This window comes from Micropterus salmoides, unplaced genomic scaffold (genome assembly GCF_014851395.1).
Source record: "Micropterus salmoides isolate LMB-PRFRI ecotype aquatic unplaced genomic scaffold, ASM1485139v1 Ms_hic_scaffold_23, whole genome shotgun sequence".
NCBI classification, from domain to species: domain Eukaryota; kingdom Metazoa; phylum Chordata; class Actinopteri; order Centrarchiformes; family Centrarchidae; genus Micropterus; species Micropterus salmoides.
In genome coordinates this window covers 4,376,319-4,397,957 of record NW_024041484.1, presented here as the reverse complement: position 1 = coordinate 4,397,957, position 21,639 = coordinate 4,376,319, and the positions used below count along the sequence as shown (strand labels likewise).

At 41.5% G+C, this 21,639-nt stretch overlaps 1 protein-coding gene across 3 annotated transcripts in view; it reads left to right on the top strand.

The window, feature by feature from the left end:
- The first annotated feature begins 8,147 nt into the window (after window positions 1-8,147).
- The window catches only part of LOC119917931 (chloride anion exchanger-like), a 16,576-nt gene continuing 3,084 nt past the window's right edge, over window positions 8,148-21,639 (top strand). For 2 of the 3 annotated variants that reach the window (XM_038738370.1, XM_038738368.1), the window contains exons 1-18: window positions 8,148-8,365; window positions 8,781-8,957; window positions 9,464-9,603; window positions 10,944-11,054; window positions 11,166-11,326; window positions 11,721-11,885; window positions 11,977-12,129; window positions 12,437-12,519; window positions 13,454-13,601; window positions 13,708-13,821; window positions 14,853-14,930; window positions 15,014-15,109; window positions 15,271-15,377; window positions 15,908-15,977; window positions 17,018-17,110; window positions 17,417-17,512; window positions 20,420-20,647; window positions 20,720-20,774. In XM_038738370.1, coding sequence (XP_038594298.1) covers window positions 8,827-8,957; window positions 9,464-9,603; window positions 10,944-11,054; window positions 11,166-11,326; window positions 11,721-11,885; window positions 11,977-12,129; window positions 12,437-12,519; window positions 13,454-13,601; window positions 13,708-13,821; window positions 14,853-14,930; window positions 15,014-15,109; window positions 15,271-15,377; window positions 15,908-15,977; window positions 17,018-17,110; window positions 17,417-17,512; window positions 20,420-20,647; window positions 20,720-20,774 — 2,029 coding nt within the window. In that variant the 5' untranslated portion in view covers window positions 8,148-8,365; window positions 8,781-8,826. Of the gene's footprint in view, window positions 8,366-8,632; window positions 8,958-9,463; window positions 9,604-10,943; window positions 11,055-11,165; window positions 11,327-11,720; window positions 11,886-11,976; window positions 12,130-12,436; window positions 12,520-13,453; window positions 13,602-13,707; window positions 13,822-14,852; window positions 14,931-15,013; window positions 15,110-15,270; window positions 15,378-15,907; window positions 15,978-17,017; window positions 17,111-17,416; window positions 17,513-20,419; window positions 20,648-20,719; window positions 20,775-21,639 lie in introns of those variants that run through there. The other variant, XM_038738369.1, reaches the window with a different exon arrangement.

Below are 21,639 nucleotides of genomic sequence, written 5' to 3'. Positions count from 1 at the left end.
AGGTAGATGAATTATAAACAGTTGTGCAACTGATGAATTATAAACATGTGGAAATTGTGCATGGGACAGTGTGCAGATGTTCAATAACAGTGCAATTAAAATGGGCACGGTACAGTGTAAAGATGGGCATGATTATGGAATCCACACACCTTTTAACTGTTTAGAGTCTGATGACCGTGGGAAGAAAGAGTTCTTTAGTCTTGAAGTCTTACATTTCCCACACCTAAACTGTGTAAACAGTTCACATTGGGGGTGTGTGCGTGGGATCCTTTATAATGGAGCCAACTCTTCTGTGGACTGTGTGATGGTAAATCCTGGTGATCTTTTCAGCTGTCTTCACCAATCTGTGCAGGCGTTTGCGGCCCATAGCAGTAGGGCTGCCATACCGCCCGGTGGTGCAGCTGGTCAGAATGCCCTCAACAGTGCACTGTAGAAGTTGCTGAGGATCTTAAGTGACATACCGAATTCCTCAGGAAGTACAGCCGCTGTTGAGCTTTCTAGACCGGCTGTGTGGTGTTCAGTTCCAAGTGAGGTTCTCGCTGTGATGTGGATGCCAGGTTATTTAAGGCTGCTCACCTCCTCAACCTCAAGCTCCTGGATGAACAGTGGCTGATGAGGTCTCCTCTCATTCCTCGTGTCCACTCTTATCTCCTTCGTCGTGTCTGTATAAAGGCTGAGGTTGTTATCCTCACACACCATGCCATCAGGCTGGCCACCTCCCTCATGCAGGCCGCCTCGTCCTCACTAGTGATATGTCCTATCATTTTCTGACTCTGTAACGTTATACTGGATTTAGACTTCTGTAACTACAGATACATGTGTAAGGTACAAAGCTCCATCATTAGGCTACAGCTAGATGTGGAGGCACTGTTAGGATGAATACTCAACAAATACACGATGAACACTGTTGTTTTATCTGACATTTCTGTCTCTTTAATTTTCTCTCTTTTTCTCATTTAATTATGCATCCTGCTTGAATACAATTCATTTGAGGCCAATACCTCAGCTTCACTCTTTTACAGTAGCAACAGATAGATAGTGTATCTTTTTCTCAGTCTTAAGTAAATTAGATAGTCATGACTGTTAGAGCACGGACCTCACAGGGTTGAAAGGTAAAGCAGATTACTCCGTCCTATTTTTCCCTCTCCTCTCTCTGTCTCACCACATCATGTTCACACCAGCAGGACACTGTATGCTGAAGTTGCAAGTTGTTCTTTTTCTCTTGAAATTTGCAGGGGGAGTTCTATTTGGCTTTCATTTGTACATTCTGTCCTGTCTAATAAGTGGATATGGCACAAATGCACAAATATGATTGTTGTAATTTGATTGTTATTGTTTTCGTTGCCTGCAAACCACAGTGGGAGGAAAAAACAGTGACAGTTCTGAGAAGAGGGCAAAACTTCTCTTTATGATGCAGCACTTTCAATGTTCCCACTGCCACCAGGTCAAACTAAGCTAAGTATAAAACACTGCATTTTATGCCTCTCACACATAGCTGCTGGTAATGTAAGCATTAGCAAGACTGATAAGCACTGGTGTTTTCGTACATGATCAAGATTATTCCTCTGCAGTGGCAGTAACACACGAGCCTAGCTGATACTGTGCTGTATTCACAGCTTAATATAAATAAATACATTATCTCACAAAAGTGAGTAAACCCCTTACATTTGTGTAAATATTTGATTATATCTTTTCATGTGACAACACAGAAATGACACTTTGCTACAATGTAAAGTAGTGAGTGTAGCTTGTATATATAAGTGTAAATTTGCTGTCCCCTCAAAGTAATACATCACACAGCCATTAATGTCTAAACCACTGGCAACAAAAGTGAGTACACTGAAAATGTCCAAAGTGTCAATATTTTGTGTGGCCACCATTATTTTCCATTACTGCCTTAACCCTCTTGGGCATGGAGTTCACCCAGAGCTTCACAGGATGCCACTGGAGTCCTCTTCCACTCCTCCATGACGACATCACAGAGCTGGTGGATGTTAGAGACCTTGAGCTCCTCCACCTTCCGTTTGAGGACGCCCCACAGATGCTCAATAGGTTTTAGGTCTGGAGACATGCATGGCCAGTCCATCACCTTTACCCTCAGCTTCTTTAGCGAGGCGGGGGTTGTCTTGGAGGTGTGTTTGGGGTCGTTATCATGTTGGAACACTGCCCTGCTGCCCAGTCTCTGAAGGGAGGGGATCATGCTCTGCTTCAGTATGTCACAGTACATGTTGGCATTCATGGTGTGGTCTATTTTTTTGTAGTAAGTATTCTGTTTGTTTTTCCCTCCCGGCAGAAATAAGTAAATTGTTATTTCCCCTCGAGGGAACTCGAACTGCGTCGGTGACGACACTATGGGGCGTGGCAGGGCTTAACTATGAATGAAACTACTCCAATCCTATTGGTGTTACTAGAACGGTAGCGTGTGACAGCGTGACCGGAGGGGTATATAAGCACGCCGGCACACAGGACACATTAGCTTCTTTCTATTCAGCAGGCACTCTGGCTATGTTTGGAAGCTCCACCATTTGGAAGCTTACCTGAAGTCGAGACGAAGCAGCAGATCATGTCGAAGCGATTCCGACAGTGTGTCTTTCCCTGTCAGCGCTTCATCACGGAAGGTGATACCCATGGGATGTGCGTCTCATGCCTGGGGATGTCGAACGCCCAGGCAGCTCTCGAGGGGGCTGCCAGTGACCATATCGAGGCCCTGCCCCTGAGGGTGCTGAGGTCTCAAGCGGCTCTCTTTCTAGAGGATGGTGATGATTCTGCGGGATGGTCGGGACTGCAGTACACACAGAACAGAGCCAGGTGTTGGGACAGGAAGTCCGCTCTCTGCTAGGGAAAGGGGCCATAGAACTCATTTCCCCGCCGGTCAGAGAAGCCGGCTTCTACAGCCGATACTTCCTGGTTCCCAAGAAGGACTGAGTATTGCGTCCGATTTTGGATCTGCGGTCCCTGAACCAATCTCTGAGGAGATTCAGGTTCAGGATGCTTATCATCCCCGCCATCATCAGTCACATCCAATGCGAGGATTGGTTTGTCACAATAGATCTGCAAGACGCTTATTTCCACATCTCCATTCGTCCCTCTCACAGGAAGTTCCTGAGGTTCGCCTTTTGGGGCACGGCTTACCAGTATTGGGTTCACGCGTCGAGTCCATTTTGTCCACAGTGACCAGAGTGCAGTTAGGCCGCGCAATCACTGTAAAACACTTTCAGAGGGTGTTGGGTCTCCTGGCAGCAGCGTCCAGTATAATACCTTCCGGGCTACTGCACATGAGAGCCCTGCAATGGTGGCTAAAATCCAAGGGATTCTCCCCGAGGGGAAATCCTCTGTTCCCTGTCTGTATGGAGGAAATCTTTGTTCCTGTCCCAAGGTCCCGTGTTGGGAGCGATCTGTCGACGAACAATTATTGCGACAGACGCCTCACTCACGGGATGGGGCGCGGTCATGGACGGGTCTCGAGAGGCTCCTGGAGGAGCATCATTTCTCTTGGCACATAAATTGCCTGGAAATGTTGGCGGTTTTCAGAGCTCTGAGGAGTTTTCTGCCCGCTCTCCGCAATCGCCACATCCTTGTCAGAACCGACAATACGGCAGTGGTGGCCTATTTGAATCAGCAGGGGGGTCTGCGCTCGCGCCCGTTATGCAAACTGGCACATCAGATCCTCCTGTGGTCCCAGCAGAGACTGCTGTCCCTCAGAACGATGTACATCCCTGGGACCCAGAATCAAGGAGCAGACCTGCTGTCGAGACAGGGGCTGACGCCCGGGGAATGGAGACTCCACCCCGAGGTTGTGGAGTTATTATGCGAAGATTTCGGCCCCATAGACGTGGACTTGTTTGCGTAGAGTGCACTGTCCCCTGTGGTTCTCCCTCTCGCCCCCAGTTGCTCTGCTCCCGGGGGATCCGGAGCGGGTCCGCCATGACGGCGTCAGTCTACCATTAGTAGCCCCGTTTTGGCCGGCACGAGTGTGGTTCTCGGATTTAATATCGCTCCTCGAGGCGGAGGGCTGGATCTTTCACCCGCACCCCGCCCTGTGGCAGCTATGGGTCTGGCCCCTGAGGGGGCGCAGTTCCTAGAGGCGGGCCTGATGACAGGAGCAGTCGAGACACTGCTCAGCTCCAGTGGGAGGCTTCCACTGGTCGTGCGCTTCCTCCGTGGAGCCAGGAGGATGAGACCCGTGACCCGTTCCAGGGTTCCCACCTGGGACCTGGCAGAGGTTCTCGAAGCGCTGGCTGAGGCCCCCTTCAAACCCCTGGAGTCATCTGAGGCCAAGCACCTGACCCTTAAGATGACCTTTCGCTCTGAGGAAGGTGGGGGATCTCCAGGCACTTTCGATTTCTCCCCGATGCCTTGAGTTTGCCCCAGTGACGGTCAGTGCCATCCTGCACCCTTGTCCAGGTTATGTCCTGTGTGCCGGCGTGCTTATATACCCCTCTGGTTACGGCGTCACACGCTACCGTTCTAGTAACACCAATAGGATTGGAGTAGTTTCATTCATAGTTCAGCCCTGCCACGCCCAGAGGCGTTCCCATAGTGTCGTCACCGACGCAGTGTCTCGTTCCCCTTCTCGGGGAACAAGGGTTACATACGTAACCCGAAACGTTTTTTTAGCTTAAATTTATTTTTTAATTATTTTTTTACATTGCATTGCATGTTTTCTTATTGTGCCAAAAAAAACTTTCTCATTGCACTTACATTTTGTATTATTTGTTGTTGCAAGCTATTTTTCAGAGCATTTTTAATAAATAATTTCAAAAAGTGGTGGGGACAACTTCAGCTATTTCAACAAATGGTGGGGACATGTTCCCAGCGTTCCCAGTATAAATGACACTTATGCAGGTGGGGAGAAAAGACTGATTTTCTAATGTTTAGTGTTAATCACCATCTAACTCAGCCAGTTAAGAGCTACATTTAGCCTTAGATGTTTCTGTGGAGCATAGGTTTTATCAGCTGGCAATTTTTAATGCACATTTTAGAGTGCAAGTTGCAACTATTAATAACAATAATGCAAAGCTGAGGCTCAGTAGCAGAAATAACAATGAACATGTGAGAAGTTCTATCGTCACAAATCATTCATTACAGAATATTATTAACAGTGAGGACACAAAAAGTGGTCCACATCTTCTCAAGCACACAGCCTATCTTCCAAAATCATTGTCAAACATAGGTTATGTAGCCCACTGTATCAGCTTAAATGCATGAGCATCCAGGCTACAGTACACACACAAACACACACACACACACACACACACAGTATTCCACATTCATTTATCCACCACACTAACGTTAGTTAAGTTAACTAGTTCTAGATGCAATTTACAATCCCCTGCTGTTACGTTAAAGTATTTGCTGCTTTCACTCACCAGGTAACGTTAGCATCAGCCTCATCTGGCTGGTTTTCTGTAGTTTCTGTAACGTTAACGTTTGTGTCATCTGCTGCAGCTGCAGTGTCAAAGGGAGCGGCAGCAACTTCAGCGCCAGGCTTACATAAACACTAATAGAGTGTAGTTATGGTTTGCTTTTGTTTCATTTCTCCTTTAGTGATTCAAATTAGTTCATTTCAATCAGAATGAAACACTACCAACAAAAAGCCTGTTGAGGCAGCATTATGAGTTTATGGGAACAGCAAGAAAAGTCAAAACAAACTTTACAGAAAAACTCAAATCTATGGCAGATGAAATTGGTACTGTGAATTTGAATGTATGTCCACCAATATGTCGTTCAGATATACCTTCATGGTTGATCCCAGATCCCATTGCTGACTTAGATTTTATAAAAACAAGCAAAAGAAAGATGTATGTAGTGAAGGAGATAAAGGTCCGGCTCTATCAAATATGAGCGGTAAACTGGCTTTTGGTACTAGCATACCTGAAATAAGTTATAAAAAAGTGTGTAGGATTCCAGATCACATGTCAGTCTTCACAGCAGAGCTGGTGGCAGTTCTGTGGGCATTAAGGTGGGTTGAAGATAACAAACGGGAGCATTCAGTCATATGTAGTGACTCAGCAACAACTCTAATTGCAATTAAAGATCCTAAAACTAAATCCAGACCTGATTTACTTGTGGAAATTTTGCAAGTGTTGTATAGAATTCACAAAGCAGGATATGAGGTGGGGTTTCTGTGGGTTCACATGGTTGTGGAGGGTAATGAGGAGGCAGATGATGTGGCAAAACCAGGCGGAGGCACGAGGAAAGAGTTCAAATTAATTTACAGTATGGGTCAACAGATTACACAGAAATAATAAATAGATCAACAAAATAAATGTGGCAAAAATCAAAATGAAAGTAAGGGAGAATATATTACTCAGTACAAAGAATTGTAGAGAAAGAAATATGTGCTTTTTGAAGTAAGAGAATAGATGCAGTAGTTTTATCAAGATTGAGGTTTAGGCATTGTGGGCTATGGAGTGGGCTGGCTCTGATTGGTAAACATCCTGATGAAAAATGTGAATTTGGAGACAAGGAAACGGTGAAGCATGTATTAGTTCATAGCAGAAAGTACTCTCAGCGAAGGAGGAAATTGTTCAGAGACCTGGGAGCACTTGGAGAAACTGCATTTAGCCTACGCACTCTACTTAATTTGGATAGTTGGAACAAAATGAAGAAACTGATCGAGTAGGCTACCTACATAAAACAGGATTATACAAAAGGATCTAGGCAATCACCGTTAACTAATTGTGGATGGCAGCCGTACACCATAGATGCGTCTAGTCTGCCCAAAACAAGAAGAAGAAGAAGAATTTCAAAGTTGTGCAGAGTGACCGCCACGCAGCTGTGTTGTTGTTTGGTAGGTGACGTCAGATCCCGGCCACGGAAGCCCCAAAAGTCAGTTCAGTGCTTCGCAACACAGATGGGGTGAATTTATGAATTATGAACGCGCTGTCACAACACGATGTTGTTATGTATGATCACGCTATTTTAAGTGATTATACAGAAATCCTTGACCTAGTGGGTATACGCCGTATACCTGCCTATCACATAGACTACACCACTGCTACTAACCATAAAAATAATTTGTTCAAGGTGGAAAATAAGTGTATTCTGTCCGCTTACCTGTTGGTGCGGTTCAGGTAGTAGAGAAGGTTGTCTAGTAACATATTTATAGGTAGTTATAGATCTCTGTCCACACAGCCCATGAGCACATAGTTCTTTCCTTCCATATCTTTTTTATTAATTGAAATGTATACCAAGTGGAAAGTGGTTGACCTTGGTGTAATCGACAGGAAGTCCTAGCCTAGCAGTAATCAGTCTCTGACCTCATTTATCAAGCATGGTGTGACAGAACAACCACCTGATCACAGCCATGCAATCAGATCGCACATCCACATTGTGTGCTTTTGGCACCTGACAGCGATTTTCCACTATCACTGTCAGGTGGCAACATTTGGAATATGTCCATTGAAATCCCTCAAACTGGAGACTGGATTTTGATGTATTTATGCATCTGGGTTTACACACACACACACAGACACACACACACACACACACAAACATTTCCCATGAACCTGGCCTGAACTGTGCTTCATCCTGGACAAACAGTGGAGGCAGGCATTACCTCCACTTAATTCTCAGTAGACATTTCGATAAGATTGCAATGAAACCAGTGAACAACAGACCCAACCACACACACACACACACACACAGACAAACACATACACACTTCTCGTCCTACAGTTTCTGCTCTTTCTTATCAGTCTGGTTGGTGTTGCTGAATTTTGAAGGAATACTTAGTTGCTGTTAGCTCTCTGTTCTGTCCACTTTGTGAAGGCAAAACATACAAGGTTTGTTACGTTTTAAGATGAATGATACATTTTAACCTGTAATGTCTTTAACTTTCATGCCAGGATTTGGCTGTGGAGTATCAGTGCATCTTATCACACGCTGGATGAATTTTGGAATACAACCCTTGCATTCAGTTTTTCCTCAAACAGTCTTGGTTCTTGCAGCACACAGGCTATTTTTACTTTTGAAGTGCACGGCTGAGCGTTACAGCTGACCCTTAGGAGTATTTCCCATCCTGAAAAGCTACTTGATTTCCACTTCTTAACAGTGACCTGCCCTGTCCTGTCCACATCCTCCCTACCCTGCCCATCGATACAATATCTTCCAAATGCTCTTCAGGAGCAGAAAGAAAGTTGCGGGTTAAAGATATCAGTAAGAACAATGGTCAAGGATAAGGCAGGAGTCAAGCAGTTGTGCAAAACTGGGACATCATTATAATTGCTGTTAATAATTACAGACATGATAAGTGGCAGAGAGGGCATTTATTGATGCCCAGGTTGTCTCAGGTCCCAGTTGATCTCCGGGAGGTGAGGGAGGAGCAAGAGACTGGAGCGTTTGGATTTGAGGCAGCTGTCAGGTATGTGGGACAAGCCGCTGTACATTACATGAAGATATGAAAGGTATCGGAAAAATAAAATGTTACTTTTTTTAAAGCTTTTGAGTGTTAAATCTTTGAACATTGAAAATTCTTCATAAGCAGCTGGAATTGTAGCGGTACTGAAAATGGAACTTGATCTGAGAGAAGTCTGGGAGTTGAGACATTTAAATGCTAAAATTTAAAACAATCCTCTCTGGTGTTCTCTCTGTTTCTAAAGCTAAAAAAGAGCCTGACAAGTCAGCCCCCCCAGGACAGTGTTCTGACCTGGCTCATGTGCTCTGCCTGTGTTTGGGGGTCTGGACCTTTGTTGTTTGCTGTTAATGTGCTTTGATAAGGGATGTTCAAAGGTAAGACGGGATCCTCGTCCTAACCTAATGTGATTAATGGATCTCAGAGCAACATAGAGAGGAAGCAGCGGCCCTCCAGGCAGCAGAGGCAAGATGATGCGTCCGGGAGCTAAGCAGTATGTGGTGGCCAGGCCACTGTACTCAGAGGAGTCCTTCGCAGAGGAGCATGAGAAAGTCTACAGGCGACGTAAGACCATGCTGGACCACATCCGACAGTACTTCATGTAAGGAACTTCTAATGCTATTGGTTTTTGTTTCCTCTGTGTGTTTTCTCTTTTCAATCACTGCATAAATAATCCTAGAAAGTCTGTCATTTATGGATGTTAAGATGATACATTTAAAGGGGAGAGTGGAAAATATTGATCTTTTGGGTAAAATTAGTATGTAGACACAAATTAATCATTAATTTAATAATTCTCAAATTATGATGGTTGGGTGTGTGGTTGTTTTTGATCCAGCGCACCTGCCTATAAGGATTTCTATTGTGCAATTTCTTTGTAGAAAAGATTTGTAGAAAGTATGACTTACATTTGAGATACTTGAGAGAAGTTGTCTATTGATGTCCAGCATGTTTACGTATGTCAACCCATGTCTTGTTTAAAATAAATACACATTTACTTCCCTACTTGTTGATGCTTTACTTTAACCCAAATTTGGGTTTCTTGTGTGATTCTAGTTTGTGTCTGTGCAAGTGAGCATGGACTTATATTTGTTTCTGCTACCATGGCAGATGTGATGCCAAACGAGTCAAGAATGCAGCTCTCTCTCTTCTGCCGATCATCAGCTGGCTGAAAATCTATCGCTTCAAAGAGTGGCTGCTCAGTGACATCGTATCTGGTGTTAGCACTGGACTGGTAGCTGTCCTGCAAGGTAAATGTTCACAGCTGCAAGTGTTTTTTCACTTTACAGTCTCTGAATGTAAGGTGAAGATTTAATTTCCTCTTGAACCAAACTGGAGGTTTGAGGCATTCCTCATTTCACTGGCAAAAATAGAAAACAAAAGGTACAAATTTACATTAGACAATACTTGACTTACAAGTCTTTCTCTTTTGTATGTTTTTCTAAATCTCTGACACCACTAGTCACATTTTGGTGTTCAATATCAAAGTGTCCCTATTTTTGGCACTATGGGGGTATTGTAATTAAAAGTCAAACATTTTTAAATCAATGTCATCCAGTTGTGGGTCCAGGTTGATTCCCAGTGGCTCCAAAACACAAACACAACATTTACATTCTCCTCCTGCCCTGGTACTAATTCTGATCAGGTCAGGGAAGTGGAATTTTGGGGGATAGTGCAAACCTCCCACATGTTATGTGGTCAAAATGAAGCTCATCTGTGGCTTCTGGAAACATCATGTATCACAGGGGGTCTTGATAACTAATGGATGCTGGAATAATGATCTGCATTATACCAAGGACAGATCGACCACTTTCCCACTTGGTATGCAAAACACACTGTGAAATAATGATGAAACTTCTGCAGTAATCAGGAGCTTCATTCCCGCTGCATGACCTAACTAAAGGGAGTGGACAACTGCATCTTCAATCACACAGTGTTGGTATCGGTTGGAGGAAAAAATCCTGTATTTGGACATTCCTGTGTGGGAGATGAATCTTGTTACTGATTTGCCTGAAGGCTTCATACATTACTCATCAAGGTGGTGTTTTCATGGAAAATTGTTTATTGCTTATTTTCTTGTTTATTTAACACAAAAGAAGCCGCTGTAAATCTCACCTGTGACTCTGAAAATGAGGAGTAATTACAAAAAGTTGTCAGAAGCAGACAGTTTCTTCAGAAAAATCCTAGATTGTAGAATTTCATCTTTTAAATTGTAGTTAGTCTTCAGCTTACATTGTTTCCCTTTCTAAATGGTATTCTTTTATCATTAACACTTGTTAATCTGATAATGTGTGATAACAGTCAGCCTTTATCTGAGTTGTTTTGAATGATAATATCAGTCAGTAATATAAGGTCAAGGTTCTCATCGCATAAACACCATGTCAAAGATATAAACTTTATATAATTTCATTAGATATTTTACAGAGATCTTTTTTTTCATTTCATGTCACTAACCATAGTTTACAGCAACTATCTGATCACAACAAAGTAGTTTGGACATACAAAATGCCTCATCAGATGAGTGAGGTGAGGCAAAACAAGAGCATCGTTCAATAAATCTGTATAATATGTTCCTGTCTTTGTGTTTCAGGTCTGGCCTACTGTCTGCTGGCCTCACTGCCAGCCTGGTACGGACTCTTCTCTGCCTTCTTCCCTGTTATCATTTACTTTTTCCTGGGCACCTCCAGACACATCTCAGTGGGTAAGGCTAGTTGTGTGTGTGTGTTTGTGCAGAGTTTCTAACTCTGTCCCTCTCAAAAGGCTACAACACAACTAATCTGTGCCCCCCCACCCTCTCTCTCTCTCTCTGCAGGTCCATTCCCAGTCTTGTGTCTGATGATCGGCTCGGTGGTCAACAGGTTGGTCCCAGAGGAGGGTCTGCCTGCTAACATCACAGGGTTTGAAGGCCTGACCACAGACGAACAGAAAGTGTTGGTGGCTTCTTCTTTGACCTTCCTCATTGGTTTCATGCAGGTGAAACACCCTCACCACTTCCACTCAGATTATCCCTTCAACAGCTAAATGAACGCTGTTGGGCGAAAAACCTTTTATATTATCAACACAAAAATGAAAGTATTCTTATGTAAATAAATAAATTGTCATCATCAGGTTGGGGTGGCAATAAAAAACAGTAATTAGGAAATTCTTCTACAACAGGACAACCCAAAGCCCTGTTACAGCAAGCATCTGTTCTGTTTAAATGTCCTTGAGCAGGCAGTCAGTTCTGCACAACCATATGCAAGAACAATTTGAACGCCCCAGTTAAGTTAAAAGTACCCTTTAAGTTTAAGTCCTGCCTGATTTGAGTTTCCAGGATTAATAATGCAGATGAGACCCTGACCTGTCATGATCTCTCTTTGTCTTCTAGTTGGCAATGGGTGTCCTGCAGGTGGGCTTTGTGGTCATGTACTTATCCGACACTCTGGTGTCCGGCTTCACCACGGCAGCTGCCATCCACATCCTGGTGTCCCAGCTCAAGTTTGTGTTGGGGCTGCAAGTCCCAGGCATCAGTGGACCACTCTCTCTCATTTATGTAAGTACAGAGCAGTTTAAAGCCTTCTCGTGTTTTATCAGTCAGGGGTGATTCATCTATTCATCTCCATTCATTTTTTTCTCTTTTTCAGACCCTGGAGATCATCTTCAATAAGATAACCTCCACCAATGTGTGTGACGTGGTGATCTCTTTGGTGATCATGGTGGTGGTGTTCAGTGTGAAGGAGGTGAACGACAGATTTAAATCCAAGCTGCCGGTGCCCATCCCCATAGAGGTTATCATGGTGAGCAACATTTCACAACATGTTTTCCATAGCCTGAGGTGTCGAAGGCTTGTCAGGTATATAAACGGTCATAATGATAACATTTATTTTGGTTGTGACTTTTTATGACTGTGACAGTGCCGTAACAATCACTCATTTGATTTATGAGATCATTTATGTCACTTGAAAGAAAGCATTCCTGTCAATTCATGGAAACAGATTTCAGTATACTAATAATAATAAACCAGGAGTTAATAAATATATGTTATTTTGAAATGAAGTCCTAACAACGTCTCGTCAATAGCGATTTGTGTCATTTCCTCTCCAGACTGTCATTGCATGTGGTGTTTCATACGCATTTGACTTCAAGACAAGATATGGCATTGATGTTGTTGGCCATATTCCAAAAGGGTAAGAGCTTTTGCACAACAGCGAAAACAAAGGCATTATGGATGTTATGTGAATAGCAATACCATCAGGGATAATTTAGCTTCAAGGCAATGCACCCAGTACACAACAAAAGTTTAAACTTTAAATTTAATACACCCATTTATGAATGAGGCTACACCCATGAGTATTGGTGTAACATTTGTTGATATTGCGTTATTCACCTGTCATGTGACCCGGCTCTGGGTTAACAAGAGCTTCCTCAAGAGGGGACTGTTAAGTTTCGTTCTAAGAAATTTGGACAAAACTGCTTTTCATTAAAGGCAGCTGGGATGTGGAATTTCTTACCACTGAGTGTCAGAGAATGCAAAAATTTTAAAGGTAGTGTGAAAATATGGTTGAAGGACAATCAGGTATGTAGTCATTGAGCTATGAGACACTGAACATGGCCAGTATATTCTTTACTGTGTGCATGCTAAAATTCTTGTAACAACAGTTTGTGTATTTTTGTATGTGGATTGTTGATGTTGTGTTTTATATGGGAATTTTTTATGGTTTTGGGAGGTTTGGTATATTTGAGTCTGTTTTTCGTTTGTTATTTGGCTGACTGATTGGCCTGTGTCTATATATTTATGAAATGTAAGGTTTTGATTTGGGAATAGTTTTTTTAACTGTAACATTTTGCACGCTATTTGCACCTGCCCAGGGACTGCAGATGGAAATTAGCTTTTAGTTATATTTTGTACGGTACGTATGTTGTGCATAGTCCTTGTTAAATAAATACATAAATAAAATAAGTAAATAAATAAATGTACTGGGGGAAAGACAACTTTTCATAGGAAGACACTTTGCAATGAACTTGATGACCCATAACCTCAATGAAGAAAGTTGTCTGAAGTAGTACTATGTTAAAAATTTCCAAAATATTTCAACGTAACAGACTACTATCCATTCTCAGGTACGAGCCTCCGATGGCCCCAAACCTGCACATCTTCCAGGAGACAGCAGTGGAAGCATTTCCCATGGCCATAGTGGGTTTTGCTGTTGCTTTCTCTGTGGCAAAAGTCTATTCTGTAAAACACGATTACACCATAGATGGAAACCAGGTGTGTAAATGTGCTAAGATTTTAAGTAAAGCAAAGTTAAGTAAAAGCAACAGATTTAAGCTGAATTTAGGTTACAAGACAGGTTTTCTCACTGACTTTGCTGTAGGAGCTGATAGCTTTTGGAGTCAGCAACATCTTTGGAGCTTCCTTCAAGGCTTTTGCTGCAAGTACAGCTCTTTCCAGAAGTGCAGTGCAGGAGAGCACAGGTGGCAAGACTCAGGTAAATTTATATGTGTTTTATTCCTCAAATCACTTATTTGACTTAATCCTAACCTTAATTCTACCCCTAACCCTTGACAAGCTTTAGTCAAATCCATAGACCAGTGGTCGACAATAGGCGGCACCAGCAATAATATCTGGCCCGCGGACAGATCGCTTTGATAGCAGAAAAATTCAAATTAAATAAGTTGATAGCGGCGGGTGCTGAAACAGTATATATTGAAACCAAATGTTGATACCACTCAGTTAGGGTTTTAGCTAGAACCAGCAGTAGATTAGCTTAGCTTTGCACAAAGTATAGAAACAGGGGGAAACATCTAGCCCATAAAACCACAACGTTTTGTTTTACACCTTTCTTTAGAGGTGCAGGTGGGTGGGTTAACGTTTGTATGTAAGTATGTATATTTTGATACTTTAGGTGTATTATGCAATACACATTTTACTAACTCTGGGATGGGTCTGAAAGCACGACTAAATGTAATGAAGTATTATTAAACTGTTCTTAATTATTACCTGAGCTTTCCAAATGCAGATAGTCTAATCTAATTAATACACATGAAGTGATTAATGCATGTATAAAAGTGTGAGGGTGAAAGATATGCAGGTGTCCACAGGCAATGGAACCAATGTGGAAGAAATTAACAGTAATATGATTTCCAACAGCACAATACTTTAAAGTACTGGGCGCTCGCTGCATGGCAGGTTAAATCTAGTTCACTTTTATCTGTAGTTTACGTCGTATCTTCATTTGATGTTTTTGTTTTTTGTAATTTATAACTGCTAAATTGATTGTTTAAATGAAACATTCATGCCAATAAAGCATGTTGAACTGAACTGAACTGAACATTCTAAACAACACTGATCTCTAGTGTGCAGCAAAGGGAATCAACTTTTTCTTGGACTTCTGTGTTTTTCTGCTTTGGTTTACATTTGCCTTAAACCTAAACTTTAAACAAGCCTCTTTAAGGCATGTGGCACCAAGGGAGCATTCCTCATCTCTGTAGTTTAACATATCAGTTCTGTCCTTTTCAGATAGCTGGATTACTGTCAGCTATCATAGTGATGATTGTCACATTGGCCATTGGATTCCTACTGGAGCCACTTCCGAAGGTAAAGCTCAGAACTCCCTCAATCTCTACATACATGTTATGTTCACGGAGTCTCGACTGACCTATGACCCATTATTTTAACAGTCTGTTCTGGGTGCTGTGATCATTGTAAACCTGAAGGGCATGCTGATGCAATGTAGAGAAGTCCCGTACCTGTGGAGGAGGGACAAACCAGACTGTGTAAGTTCTCACTTAGCTATAATCTGAGAGTAGTTATAAAGAAAGTTTTAAAAGCCAAAATCTCTTAATTTAAAAGTTTATTATGGTCATTTTGTTATACTTGTCAGGAAAATAAAAAGATCACAAAAACTTTTCTGCTTCTTACCACTATCTATGTCCAGGTTGTGTGGTGTACTACCTGTCTGGCATCCATCTTACTGGGGCTGGATCTTGGTTTGGCTGTTGGTCTCGGTGTGGAACTGATCAGTGTCGTCCTCAGGGTTCAGTTGTAAGTGGCCACCAACTCTACATTTTCTTTACATAAGACATAAAACTATTTTTAAATTATTAGCTTGTAATTTTCTTGGCAAGTCTTGGGAAAATGCAGTTTTACTTGATAAATGGACATTCTGAACTGTAGTAGTAGATTCAATTGTTAGCCATGCTAGTGTTGAAGCTCTAGGAATGGCCGTGTTGGTCAGTTGGTCCACCATTTTGGCCCAGATTGAAAAATCTCATCAACTATTTTATGGATTGCAATAAACATTTTCACAGACAATCATAATTCCAGATTATATGCTAAAGACTTTAGTGATACCCTGAGTTATACATAGTAAATATTAGCTGCTAAACATCCGCCTGTTAAAATTGTCATTTTGGGCATGCTATCTTGCTGATGTCAGCATTTAGCGCACTGTGCCCAAGTACAACCTCCCAGAGCTGCTAGCGTGGCTGTAGCTACTACTGAGTACCAGATTTAAAAGGGTTTGTATCTGGTAAAGCATACTTTTATAATATTTTTATTTCTTTATTATTCAGCCCTCGCTGCAGTGTGCTGGCCAACATCAAAGGAACTGATCTCTACAAAGACAGAAAGGACTATATTAATGTAAGTTGGTGGGTGTATGCTATCATGTGTCTTCTGTAACTTACGCTAAAAGAAAAGTCTGAAATTTTGGAAAAGACACTCATTTGCTTTCTGGCAGAAAGCATGAAAATGTCTGTACTACTCTCAGTTAGAAATAAGGCTACATCTAGTAAGCTTATCTCAGCAACATAATAGCTAGTCCAAAGGTACCAAAATCCACATACCAGTATCTCTAAAATTTAAAGAGAAAATTAGGCACCTTTTGTGTGGATTCACTTGGTGTTGATGGTAAATGTAGTCAATTGAAGAAATAAATTCTTCAGTGCATGCGATATTGACAGAGAAAGCAGTCCTCCTGCTCGCATTGTGCATGAGCATCTGAAGCCCATGCCCATTCCATTCATTTGACTATTTTTTCTTCACACATAGATATATCATTACGTCAGGGCATGTCTATCAGCTACATTTAGAATCAGTAAGAATCGGAATCAGAAATACTTTATAGATCCGTAAGGGGAAATTCTTGTACATACAGCAGCAACATGAAAATCCATACTACTCTTGTTATTTACAGTCAGTTTATTTCCCCTGTTTCCAGGCTTTGTGCAAAGCTAAGCTAACCAGCTGCTGGCGGAAGCTACATGTTAAATGGACAAATATCAGAGTGGTATTAGTCTTGTCATCTAACTCACCATTAAAGTATTTATTGTAGTTTTGACTGTTGTTCCAAAACTAGGATCAAGGAAGCACCAGGGTCCTTGAGGATTTTCCATTTACTCCTGACCGCATCAGGATTTGTTTGATTTTACTATTATTTAATTCATTTGGAATGAGCAGGAGGAAGGACGACATAAAAATGTCTGTGCTGAAGGTTTTATTCCACTTGCAGTGAGAAAACCTGTTCCAAATGTGCTTTTTTAAAGACCTTATGAGAACCAGAGAGGTGATAAGAATTATCCCATGTTCCTGTTTTATCTTTGCATTGCACTTTTAAGAGACTACTTGTACTTTACCATGATTTTGGCTATAATTTTGGGTATTAAGATAATGACTCTCTCCAGATATATGAGCCAGACGGAGTAAAGGTCTTTAGGATACCATCACCAATCTTCTTTGCCAACATTGACTTCTTTAGGAGCAAGCTGGTGGAAGCTGTAAGTACAACAGTGGCAACAGACCCTGATGTATTTTTTTGTTGTTGTCGTTATAGTTGCATCCTCATAGAATATTGTAATTTCTATCTAAACCCCTCAACTTAAATAATTTGTTTTAGTTTGCAACAGAGCATCTAATTCAGTGGAAAATCACAATAACCAATAAACCAATAAAAAACAACCAAATTGACTTCAAAAGGTTATGTTGTAAACAGATAGATTGGAAAATATAACTATCTGTATCTTATCTTTGATCTGATTCTGTCTCCAAAAGTTACGACATACTTCACACCAATGTCTTCTTAGGTTGGATTTAACCCGTTGAGAGTGTTGAGAAAGAGAAATAAAGCACTGAGGATGATCCGGAAACTTCTAAAGAAGGGAGACCTGCAGTGGACAACAGTAAGTAATGGTGTTGCTCACTGATAACAACAACACACTTTCACTCTGGTAGCACTTTCACAACTTTTAGTTGTCATTGTTGTCTATTCCTGTTTTGGTTTGATAACCTGTTCTGTAGAAATGCATTTCTGCACGATAAACTACATACACACATCACTTGGATACCAAATTGATATATGCTGGTGAATCTTTAGTTAAAAAAATCTGGATGCCTTTGCTCGGCTGATAGTACAAGGTTCGTCTCCACTTATCTCAGATGCAAGTAATTGTCTGAACATGATACGACCAGGTCTGTGATGTCTTGAAAAGATAAGGGTTTGTTGTGTTTGGTTTACAACATGTTTAAACTTTTACACAGCACGCAGACTATAATACTTTTGGCGTGTAAAAGCTGAGGCATTAAGATATACACTAAGCCAGATGTTGTACACTTGATATTTTTACTTTCAAAGTACAATTATGTACCAAAGGTGACCAATAAGTACGTTTAAACAATTAATTATTAGAAAATATTGTGTGCTACAATTCCCGCTGCAGTGCTTAGTGATGCTGCAAGGACATGATCGCTCACCAGCTTTCCATCAGTCATAAGCCAGGTGTCCGACCAAATCTGTGCAAAATCTGCAAAAGAAAATGCAGATTAATGTGTGTTTCCATCCACGATTTTGTTGTTTTTATCGATTGCAACTCCACCACAGCCGAGTTTAAAAACTTGTGTTTCCATTTTTCTGTGTTTCCACTCTAGTTTTTGATTTGTGAATTGAAAAAGCACATGTAAACAGATGGATGGAAATGCAACTATAGATTAAATTTGTCTTTGATGAGGCCAAATCAAAAGATCCACTGCTGGGATTACTCAGGTGTCAGCAGAGGGTAACCACTGTTCCACCCCGTGTCCCCATGCACTTTCTTTAAAGTGCTACCCACTCTAAATTCCGCTTGAATCAGTACAGTCTGTACCTAGATCTATCACTGAACTATAGCTGTTATGGTACATCTATGAAATATGTACTTTGAGAAACATAATATCTAGCATAGACCTATGATTTAAAATCAATTATGGATGAAAACCCAATTTGCTGTCAAGTACAATGAATGGGCACAGGTAGTGACAACAAACAGTAGTGCTTAAGCTGCATGATTCAGTTTGACTAACCCTCTCTCCCAAGAACAAAGTGGATCAAGCTCACTGAATGTAGAAGGTTGCAATACTGCTAATACTGTGTACAGTAGTACAGAGGCTTGACCTCTTTGTTTGAGTTTGGTTTCTGTCCACAATCAAAGTCAGGGCAGCGTAGTTCAGGTTGAAAGCACAGTTTTTTTACCCTTCAGTCCACATCATGTTTTCTTGTATCATATATATATATATATATATATATATATATATATATATATATATATATATACACACACACACACACACACACACACACACACAGTGGGTACGGAAAGTATTCAGACCCCTTTCAATTTTTCACTCTTTGTTTCATTGCAGCCATTTTCCAAAAATCAAAAAAGTTCATTTTATTTCTCAGTAATGTACACTCAGCACCCCATCTTGACAGAAAAAAACAGAAATGTAGAAATTTTTGCAAATTTATTAAAAAAGAAAAACTGAAATATCACATGGTCATAAGTATTCAGACCCTTTGCTCATTATTTAGTAGAAGCACCCTTTTGATCTAATACAGCCATGAGTCGTTTTGGGAAAGATGCAACAAGTTTTTCACATCTGGATTTGGGTATCCTCTGCCATTCCTCCTTGCAGATCCTCTCCAGTTCTGTCAGGTTGCATGGTAAACGTTGGTGGACAGCCATTTTCAGGTCTCTCCAGAGATGCTGGGCCATTCAAGAACAGCCACGGAGTTGTTGTGAAGCCACTCCTTCGTTATTTTAGCGGTGTGCTTAGGGTCATTGTCTTGTTGGAAGGTAAACCTTCGGCCCAGTCTGAGGTCCAGAGCACTCTGGAAAAGGTTTTCATCCAGGATATCCCTGTCCTTGGCCGCATTCATCTTTCCCTCGATTGCAACCAGTCGTCCTGTCCCTGCAGCTGAAAAACACCCCCACAGCATGATGCTGCCACCACCATGCTTCACTGTTGAGACTGTATTGGACAGGTGATGAGCAGTGCCTGGTTTTCTCCACACATACCGCTTAGAATTAAGGCCAAAAAGTTCTATCTTGGTCTCATCAGACCAGAGGATCTTATTTATCACCGTCTTGGAGTCCTTCAGGTGTTTTTTAGCAAACTCCATGCGGGCTTTCATGTGTCTTGCACTGAGGAGAGGCTTCCGTCGGGCCACTCTGCCATAAAGCCCCGACTGGTGGATTGCTGCAGGCAGTTCCTTTGACCTCATGATTCTCATTTGCTCTGACATGCACTGTGAGCTGTAAGGTCTTATATAGACAGGTGTGTGGCTTTCCTAATCAAGTCCAATCAGTATAATCAAACACAGCTGGACTCAAATGAAGGTGTAGAACCATCTCAAGGATGATCAGAAGAAATAGACACCACCTGAGTTAAATATGAGTGTCACGGCAAAGGGTCTGAATACTTATGACCATGTGATATTTCAGTTTTTTAATAAATTTGCAAAAATTTCTACATTTCTGTTTTTTTCTGTCAAGATGGGGTGCTGAGTGTACATTACTGAGAAATAAAATGAACTTTTTTGATTTTTGGAAAATGGCTGCAATGAAAAATTGAAAGGGGTCTGAATACTTTCCGTACCCACTGTATATCTTTATAAATATTGGTCTTGTATTGCAGATTAGGAAAAGTTACATTTTCCCCCCAACGTTAAACGTTGCTGATGTTATGTTGTTTTGTTTGTTTGTTATGTTTATGTTTTCATATAATCTCAAGAAAAGTGAGAAACATGTATGAATAATATTTTACCATTACAGCAAGGCTTCCTGAATAAGTCATTTGGACCCATCAAGGAGTCAGATGATGAGAGCAACATGGAGGAGCTGGACCTGCCGACTGACTTCAAGGACCTTCCTGCCCGGATCGACTGGAACGTAGAGCTTCCTGCCAACATCGTTGTTCCCAGAGTGGACATTCACAGCCTGATCCTGGACTTTGCTGCTGTGTCCTTCCTGGACATCTCTGCTCTGAAGGGACTCAAAACAGTGAGTTGTTCATTCACAGTTGTTTTACTTTAATTTTTTATATCTCTTTAATCATCTTGAATGTTTTTGCAGGCGCTGAAAGAGCTGGTTCGCATTGAAGTTGAGGTCTACATTGTAGATTGTGATCGTAAGTATAAACCTAAAGTATTTATAGCTAGAGTGCAGGACTTTTACATATAAATGAACATCTGTTACATTCAAGCCCTTGCCAAACGAGTCTAGACAATGCTGAGTAAGTCTATCATCACCAGGGAAATCTGTCTGCATTCACAATATACCGCAGTCAGTCTTTAAATCTGGTGATTTGTTTTATGCCAACAGCAATGATTGGTTTTCCGGAAATGAAAGGGGAGCAACTGTAGCGACAGCAGCAACTCAGTATGGCAGAGCCCATACATCAAAAGCATGTGTCGACCGTGTTGTGTAATCACTCTCACTGTCAGAAGGGCGAGACAGAAGTTCCACTCTGCACATGTATGTCCTGAGTCAGATAGACCTGTGACAAGTTCATCATTATCTGTGAAGACAAAGCTCAACTATACTCAACTAAATTTGTAAAAAAAAACACATTCCAAAACTCAAAAATAAAACAATATCTAAGCTCTGACAGAGGGAAGACAAAACACAGGGAAAACTCAGGAGACAGGCAGGTAGGCATGACAACATGCAGAGACGACCTAAATGTAGATTTTTGGGAGACAAAGCCTTATATACAGAAATTTGCAGGTGATTAAATACTGGTGAAACTAATACAGACAATAAACCAGGAGCACACAGACAGGAAGTTAAGTCCAGATAAGACAAAAGATCATTTCAAAATTAAACAGAAAACTGGGAGAGCACAAACTAAACCCATGACAGAACCTGTGAAAGCAAAACCCATCTTTTCAACAGCTACCTTGAACACTTTAACCAATCATTTTGATATTTTGGTGTAGCCTATGTGCAAGATACATCTTCGGGATGCACTGGGACGCATCATCAGTGACGTA